This window comes from Drosophila navojoa, chromosome X, assembly GCF_054131105.1.
Source record: "Drosophila navojoa isolate 15081-1374.11 chromosome X, UAZ_NAV_1.0, whole genome shotgun sequence".
NCBI classification, from domain to species: Eukaryota; Metazoa; Arthropoda; class Insecta; order Diptera; family Drosophilidae; genus Drosophila; species Drosophila navojoa.
This window is the reverse complement of record NC_142895.1, coordinates 20,611,243-20,620,646: the sequence shown is the minus strand read 5'-3', so window position 1 is coordinate 20,620,646 and position 9,404 is coordinate 20,611,243. Positions and strand designations below refer to the sequence as shown.

At 39.7% G+C, this 9,404-nt stretch overlaps 1 protein-coding gene across 1 annotated transcript; it reads left to right on the top strand.

Annotated features, from left to right (window-relative positions):
- Nucleotides 1–851: 851 nt before the first annotated feature.
- LOC108658782 (serine protease SP24D) lies at nt 852–1,762 on the top strand. The gene has a single exon (XM_018111433.3). It carries the CDS (start codon nt 883–885, stop codon nt 1,654–1,656), a length of 774 nt encoding a protein of 257 aa, XP_017966922.1. The 5' UTR covers nt 852–882; the 3' UTR covers nt 1,657–1,762.
- The last annotated feature ends 7,642 nt before the right edge of the window (nt 1,763–9,404 follow it).

Here is a 9,404-nt window from a genome sequence, read left to right as displayed (position 1 = left end):
GAAAGATATGATCATTTCAGACTATTTGATTTCTAAGAGCTGCCTTGAATTCTAGTGTTTAATCTTAGCCTTTGATCAAATACAAGTGAATACATATATACTGTCGATTAGTATCCATAGCAGAGTTAATTAAAGACTCATCTGAGCATTAACAGCAGCTGAAGAATTGCTCTGCTCAATTCTAATTGGAGACTGCAATGAGTTTTGCATATGAATTAGAATTTGGTACTGTAAAGCTAACAGCAGAGCCTGCTCACCAGCTCTGTTAATTCCTCATTGGCTGCGAGGCTGAGGGTTGTTGTATAAATATTCTCCGAGTGAGTTTGCGTCTTGGCTACACGCTGCTTCTCAGCGAGAGTGAGCGAGACACAAATAGCTGTTGCTGAGCGCAGTGCCAGACGCTGCTGCTTGGTTAGAGCGAATCAGCTATTGTGGCCAGCCTGCGATGATCATCAGTGGACGAAACGAAGTCGACTGGAAAGTTACATTGGAAGTTTTTGGTGCTCGCAGTTTTAGAAGTATATATGTAAAGATAGTGGACTTGTATATATCAAGTTCTTTGCAATAAGTATATGCACGTTGATTACTTGGAATTCGATAAGCGACTTTAGCTTTAATTGAAAAGGCAAACAAAAAGGTGCAATTACTATCAATGCCATTACTTTGAAGAGACAACTAACGATTTTATGAACAGTCATAGATAATGATATGAAGAACATTCGACAATCGATAATCGTAAATCTTGTAGTTGTGGCAGATAGCTTATCTAAGCGAAATGCTGATAAACTCTGGCGCAATTATAAATAATCATGGCTTACAGATGTTGGCCACAACTATAAATGGCTTGTGCTGGCTTGTGCAGCGACTCAGTTGTGCCTCAAGATGTTTAACAATTTGCTGCCCGTTGTTGGCTCAGTGCTGCTGTTGGCTGCCGCGTGTCAGGCGGCCGCAGTGCCCGGCGGACGTGTGGTGGGCGGCGAGGATGCGACCAAGGGACAATTTCCCCATCAGGTGTCGCTGCGTCTTCGTGGCTCCCACAACTGCGGCGGCTCGATTATCTCACGCAACTATGTACTGACGGCGGCCCACTGCGTCGTCTACTTGGATACCGACTTCGAGCAACAGGTGTATTCGCCCGACCTAGTCACCGTGCGCGTGGGCACCAACGATCGCTTTAGCGGCGGCGCCCTGCACGACATCGCTGAGATCATTGTGCATGAGAACTATTTGAACTTCGTGAACGATGTGGCGGTGATGCGTGTTAAATCGCCGTTCATCTACTCGGAGAACGTGCAGCCCATTCCGCTGGCCAGCAAGGATACGCCTGGAGGCGTCGATGTCGTCATCTCCGGCTGGGGCCGCCTCACGCATGGCGGCGATCTGCCCCGCTACCTGCAATGGAACACGCTCCGAACTCTGACGGTGGACGAATGCGAGAAGTCGATTGCCTGGGGCGAGCCGGCTGGCCTCTGTCTGATGCACGAGGCGAACAATGGCGCCTGCAACGGCGACTCTGGCGGCCCGGCGCACTACAATGGCGAGCTGGTGGGCGTGGCCGGTTTCGTTGTGGGCGGCTGTGGCAACATCTATCCAGATGGCTATGCCCGTGTTTACTATCACGTGGAGTGGATCAAGAAGCATACGGATCTGGAGTAGACTCGAAATGTTCAGTTAGCTGTTAATTGATTTACAATTTTTTTTTTTACTTTCAACTATTTTTTTTTTTCGTTGCATAAAACATGTATTTAATTTTCAGTTTAAATATTATTCGTTTTATTTATTATTTAAGTGCTTATATTGATGCGCCAATATCTGCGGGCTATTGAGGGGGTTTTTTATTGGATGGATGCTAGTGGAGTGTGGGCTGGGGCGGAGTCTCGCCTCGTATTTTGCATATTTATCAGGCAATTTCACTCTAAATTTGCCAATTATGCGCATTTTTTTTAACAGCATGACCCGAATAGACACCAATACATATTCACACACACACACACACATATATATATATACGTAGGCATGTGTATGTGTATGCAGAATTGCTTTTTATGGATTCGCTACATTGTCTCATAGCCATTATTGTTGTGTTTATGTTTATCAAATAGCGAGAGTTGTTCATAGCTTAAAATTATTTTATTTTATTCATACAAATTATGAACATTAATATTGTATTTTCTTAATGTACTTATGTATTTTTTAATTTATAAATTGATACACATTAATTTATTCAAATTTCATTATGGGCAAAAATATTTCTACTTATTTATTTATTGCTGAATATTTATTATATTTTTCGTATATGATTAATACAAATACATTTTTAATTTATAAAATACAAAATAAATATATCAATAATTTTTTAACTGATTTTTTTCCGGTTTATTTCTGTTTATTTTTATTTTATTTTTAACATAATTCATAAAATATTTATATTAAATATTGATTTAAGAATTTTAAATCATTTTTTGTATATCTTATTATTAACTCAAATTTTATTTAATTTCAATTGATTAATAAGAATACATTTCTAATTTATAAAATATAAATATATCAAAAATTGGTATATTAATTTTTTATCCAAAAATCTCTGTTTATTTTATTTGATTTTTTTAATATAATTCAAAAACTATTAACAACTATTAACTATTAAAATATTGATTAAATAATTTTTATTAATTTCCTTTACTTTTAATCTTATTATTAGCCTGAATTTTATTTTTTTTGTCAGGCTTTTCAAATGTTTTCTTCGCAGCAACCCTCGCTGTCTGTCCATGATTTTTTCTCTGTGTTTCGGCTTTTCATATTGGCATAATTTATACTTTAGCAGCATTTTTATCGCTGCGCTCGGCACGAAATACAAAATACCAAATACAAAAAAACAATGAGCCCTGAACAACAATCGAGCGCGCAGCGCAGTTGAGTTCAATGTTAGTCAACAACAGGCCCTTACCAGCACCCCATGCCCCCCCCCCCCCTTCCACCGCCCATCCTCTCACCACGGCACCGTTCGTTCACATGCCAGGGATGGGCCTCTGGCTGGCTTCACTGCATTTCTGTGTCGCACTTTGTGTCACTTTTCGGCTCTGCATTATTTTATATACATATATATATATGTACATATATATACACATACATGTACATATATTTGTTTGATTGTTTTTTCTTTATTTCGTTGAGTGCGCAGCGTATTTTTTATGATTTAATTTTTATTTGTATTTTTTATTTATCCATATATAATAATGCAAAGCGGCAGCCGCGGCGTATACGTAATGCCAATTGCATGAACTGCTGCTGCTGCTGCTGCGCTTGATCTTTGCCTGGCGTTGAGTAGGTTTTTCTCTTCATGTTTTTTTATTTTTATTTTTTCATTTCATTTTTATTTTTTTTTTATTTTTGGTTGCTCTAGAATACAACCGCCCGTCGCCCCTCGACCCTGTGCTCAGCTCGCCAATGTCATCATTCATTTTCAGACACATTGTTCATTGTCAGCGAGTAATTAAAATAGAAAGTAATCATCGGCAATGATTTTTATCGCCATTTGATGCAGCATTTTTAGCTCGCTTCAAATATGGCAAACAAATCAAAATTAAATAGTTCTCGAATTTTACTGCATTTCAACAATTTTTTTTTTTTATACCCTGAACCCATTGAAAATGGGAAATCAGGGTTTAATGGTTTTTTTTTCTCTTTTTTCTGCCTGTTCACTTTGAAAATTTACTTTAGTTTAATGCTATATAGATACTATCAAAGTATACTTTCTTTACTTAATGATATATATGTATATGTTATATAGTTTGATTTTTAGCCTTATATAAACTGCTTCGATTAGAAATTTTTCAAGCTAGTTCAGCTCTGAGGGAAACACACGAAGCTCAGGCAATATTTTTTATGCTATTATGCAGGATTTAGGATCTGAGAACTCACCCAGCTCTTTGTGATTCCGTTGAGATTCTGTTGAGCTAAGCAGCTGCCATTTATAAGAAGCTAAACTAAAGTAATTCAGCTGATCTATACGCATCATTCATATCAGGAAAGTATTTTAAGTGACTGGAACCAGTTCAGGTTCATCTTCAAGACGAAGCTCTCTACAAATCTTGACTAGAATTTATAGCTGTCTATATCAAATTCCCAAAAATTTCATAAGTTCACATTGCCTCTCTATGCGATTCTCATTACTAAACCTTCTTTACCACAAATACATCTATTATTTATTTTCTTAAGCCTTCGCCAATAAATAAAGTTTTCTTTTTTCATTTGTGTGTGTGTCTTAAATGTTCGCAGCACATAAAAAAAAAAAAGAAATGGCAAAAATATTTGCGCAACTTGAAGAAAATTTCGCATGCAAGCGTTCCTCGGGTTAAACGCTTTTAAATTTCGTTAGACTTAAAGTTTTTATTTGTTTGTGTGAGATGAATGTGTATACATGCATATGCATGTTAACGCAGCTGTATGTATGTGTGTGTGTGTGTGTGTGTGTGGTAGTGGTAGTGCATGCAAAAATGGCGCCTGACGTGAACGTGAACGTGGACGTGGACGTCTCCATTGCTGCCGTTGCCTGTGTGGTTTATCTTTCATCTTTGGCAAAGTGTTTCACAACTATTTCACTGCACTTGAGTGCGGTCCGTTGGCTGGAGTGGGAATGGAGTTGGTTCGATGCGGCAGACGGCTGGGCTGGGCACGGCAGGCGGGTGGGCGTGGCTGCGATTCACTCGCGTTGCAAAAATCTTGGAGAGCAACGCTGCTTACCCGTTGCCCCCGTATCGAATTAAATACAAATAGGATGTAATGTAGAACCGTATACCGATGCCGATGCCGATGCCGATGCCGATGACGTTGGCGCTGGCGTTGGCGTTGCTATTGCCATTGCCATTGCCGATCCCGAGAACATGGCGACCCGGTCGGCCGCCGCCACCCGCTGCCGCCAGCTGAGGACGAGGGCGACTCAATGTGCAAATTTATGAAGCGGACGACGACCGGCCGAGCCGACTGGAGGCTGCCAACAATTTTGGCAGCCAAGCACGTGAATTGAGTCCAAAATTTTGCGCACTTGTGCAATGATAGCGGCACAGAGCTCCAGCTCGAAATCAGCCAGCCAGCCAGGTATCTATGTACACACACACACACACACACACACTCACATATTGCATATATGTCGTACTATATGCATTGGGATTACACATAAATATGTGCATATATGTATGTGTGCGTGTGTGTGTGTGCATAAAGTGGCCAGAGAAGGAGCTGAGGAAGGCTAACGGATACAGCAGTCGGGGGCGTTGGCCATTTGGCACCGGTGATAGCCAAAAATATTAGTCATTGCCTTTAAGTTTGGCTTTTGATGCATGTGCCCAGCACTTGCTCATGCTTCAAGTCTATTGAACTCTTTAAAGTGCTGCATCCACTGCTCATTTCAATGGACCTAAGCCAGTGCCATAGATGTGCATGCAGTTTGCCGAAATTTTCATTCATGATTCACATCTCTTGTGGAAAGACTTTAAAATATGATAGACTTACATTCCACATGCTGACTCGAGAGATATGTATATACGATATATATATATACGATGTATCGAATAAACGTTAAGTAATATATACATATATATGTAGAATTGATGAACATACATATGTAAATATTTCAATTTTTTTATTAAAAATTTGCTTACTCATTCACGAAAGTCAAATGAGTATATTGGTTTTGTGTAATGGACGCTAGTCCCTTCATTCGTACGAATGCAAATCATTTCTACTCTATTGGAGCTAGAGACTTGAAATTCGGATCATATACTCGTGTACAGCCTGGAGCTATAAAGGGTAAATATTTTCCCAATCCGCTCACTAGATGCGTGGTAAATTGAAAAACTCATATTCCAGCATCTCAGAGACCAAGTTGAAGTGCTAGAGAGCTCAAAATTGAAAATATTTAATCACGTTAACAAGTTCATAAACATATAGCTAGCATATCTACGCCTATTGAAAATGAAGAACATCCGGTAAAACTGTATTTTCTATAGTTCAGATTTATTTTAGATGTTCTCTGTTGCTCTAATTATTGATAAATACCAATTGAGGATATGGCAAATCGAAAGTTAAAAAAGTTAAATAAATGAGTATTCTGCAGTCGGTGACGCCCGACTGCAACGATCTCCCATGTTTTTCCCCTATGATTTAGTATAAATTCTAATTGAATAACTAACATAGACATAGGCATCTGGCGATAGTTAAATTCATCGTCGCCTTTAATTGATGCGAATTGATTCAAATTGATTCATTTGTACTAATTAATAAAAACGAATTGAAATTTTTGACCTACCCTAAGGGTGCTTTTATATGTTGCTCTCATCATTAGAGTTTAGTATAAAGTATATAATTAGTATTAAAATACCGACTTTGACACAATTTCGCACACATAAACAAAGTTAACTTTTAATGGAGTAATTAACTTACTTTGCAAAAGTTGAGAGTAACACATTTACACTACCGTGTTTTTCTCAATAATTAGATTTGGTTGGGGCATAAATTAAATACGAACGTAGATAGTCTCAGGCACAAATAGATTCAGTTCAATTCAGTTAATTAGCTAGTGATGTCATGCTCATTCTATTCTCTTAGCAAACACCGTATCGGTAGAGCTTGGTAGGGCGACTGAGAGCCGAGTGCCGTTTAATTGAGCCAACATCGCATTGTGTGTACTTGGCGTGGTTCTAATAATTATATTTCGATCTCACATAGATAAGGAGCAGGCATCAAAGACCGCCTGAATGGCAATGCCAAAAAGTTATTGAACTGTTGCCCATTACGCTTCAATTGGCCAAAGTTGGTTGACTCTGCCAGGCCAATTACGAGCGGAGCAGAGCCGAGACGGTGCTAGGCAGAGCAAAGGAGCGTAAACTGAAGCGGGGAGGGAGAGCAGGCCATTGCCGCCGCACTCTCTTATCGCCATTGCACATTGCTCACGTCCATGTCATGCCCAAAGTGCGATAGCGAAGGAGCAACCGCCAGACTGGGCCGAGACGGAGCGCATCTGCCACGTGCAGCGTCTGATTTAGTCGCGCGACAACCGACAACCGACAGTCGACAGTCGAGAGTCGAGAGTCGGGAGTCGAGAGTCGAGTGGAGTCAACGACCAGGACAGCACAGCTAGTCAGCTAGCCACCGCGCTGGCCACCGAGAATTGAAATTAACATCGTTGGGGGAGTCAACTCGACCGGACTCGGGCCTTGCTTCTGGCTCTGGAGCTGGCTCTGGCTCTGAGGCTGAGTCTCGCCAGGCCACTGACACAGATGTCACTCGTCAGCCGTTGACAAACAGCTCATTTCACTTTCTCAAACTGATCGAATGCTGGATGCACACACTCACACACACACACACACACACACTAATGAAGTGAGAGAACTGGCCACGTCTGGCATTTTGCGTCCAATTGGGATTTCCTGTTTGCAGTTTGTCCAAAAATTAATTTCCATTTCGTAAGTTTAATGGATTTAACTTGTAGCGCATCAAGAAGCAGCACTCGGCAATTGTCCTGCCAAAAACAGGACTCGCGATGTCAATCAACGGCCATGTCGGCGCGAATACAGTGAGCACTGCGCTTTTTACACCAAACTATACTATCAAAGTGCCCTTAAAGCCCAACTAGCTTAGCGAGCACAGCTGATATCTATCTATATACAAACTGTATATGTATCTGTACATGCATATATTGTATAGATGACCCATTAACACAAACAGTATGCGCGGAGGAAAGCCAATTTAGGCTGTTACTTCTGACTTGCCTAATGAAGAAAAGGTTAAGTGCGGAAGTGAAAGGAATGCAGAAAGTGAATCAATGAACTATATATAGCTCTTGAAGTCTGTGTGAAATCAGTGTGAACTCAGTCTATGTAGAGTCTATGTAGAGTCTATGTACAGTCTATGTAGAGTCTATGTAGAGTCTATGTAGAGTCTATGTACAGTCTATGTAGAGTCTATGTAGAGTCTATGTACAGTCTATGTAGAGTCTATGTAGAGTCTATGTAGAGTCTATGTACAGTCTATGTCTATGTCTATGTAGAGTCTATGTAGAGTCTATGTAGAGTCTATGTAGAGTCTATGTAGAGTCTATGTAGAGTCTATGTAGAGTCTATGTAGAGTCTATGTAGAGTCTATGTAGAGTCTATGTAGAGTCTATGTAGAGTCTATGTACAGTCTATGTAGAGTCTATGTAGAGTCTATGTAGAGTCTATGTACAGTCTATGTCTATGTCTATGTAGAGTCTATGTAGAGTCTATGTAGAGTCTATGTAAAGTCTATGAAAAGTCTATGTAGAGTCTATGTAGATCGGATAAACAGAAAGTTGGATAAAACAATGAATACATAGACTAGCTGACGAACAGACAAACAGACAGTCAGATGTATCAAGCTGGATATATACCATTAAATATGGCACAAAAAATCAAATGATTCGCCTCAAAGTCCAGCAAAAGCCAGTTGGCAGTGCTTTATTCTTAGGTTAGTCATAATTTTATAATAGTTCTAATCTCTATTAAATAAATAAATAAATTAATTCCACAAAAACAATTAAGACATACACGTAAGCCCAACCAGGCGACATTGTGAGCTGTCGATGGCATTTTATAAGTTATTAAATGGCTCACTTTAGAAAGTATTTGAGTATCCCCTGAGTAAACGGAAGGGCTAAATGAAGCACTGGCCTTGGCTTGCAGCTAAGATCTCACAGTTCTAATATGGAATTGAATTAATTCAGCAAAAAAAAGAAAAATAAATAAATACACAATTTATGGACGCAATAAATTTTATTTGCTGGACGCATACGGCAAAGGGGGAGAGAAGGGGTAGACTGAGGGAGCGAGAAGTACGCAGAGCCAAAGTGCTCACAAAACTTCAAATTCAGATTGTGTATACGCCCCTTATTCTCTCTATCTCCCTATCTCTCTCTCTCTCTGTCTCTCTCTCTCTTTCAAGTGCACAATCGACTTGCACATATGCCCATGCATAATTTATGTTTTACTTTTTAATAAATATGCTCAAGTTTTGTGCTCGTGCAACTGAGCTTCTTCATAAATTAGCATCCGATGCCACATGCGTTGTGCGTTGAAAGCCCTTTGTCTGCCATTCTGTGTGTGTGTGTGTGTGTGTGTGGGTGGGCATGGCCTACTGAGTGTGGACAATTTTAGTACTATCTGCACAGTTAAATACTTGGTTTTTCAATACATATGCATACATTGAAATGAAATTCGTGTAAACGCATCTATAGATAGATAGAGAGCAATTGGCAATTTATTTAGCATTGTTGTTCATTAATATATGTATAAATGACATTTGGCAAACTGCAACTAGTCAAACTAGAATAATCATCGTCGCACAAGAGTCTTGCATACCGTTAGCAACTGTCAGGCCCGTTGGGGATT

Coding starts and splice junctions, on each gene's coding strand:
- LOC108658782 (XM_018111433.3), top strand. CDS start 883: ATGTTTAACAATTTGCTGCCCGTTGTTGGCTCAGTGCTGCTGTTGGCT.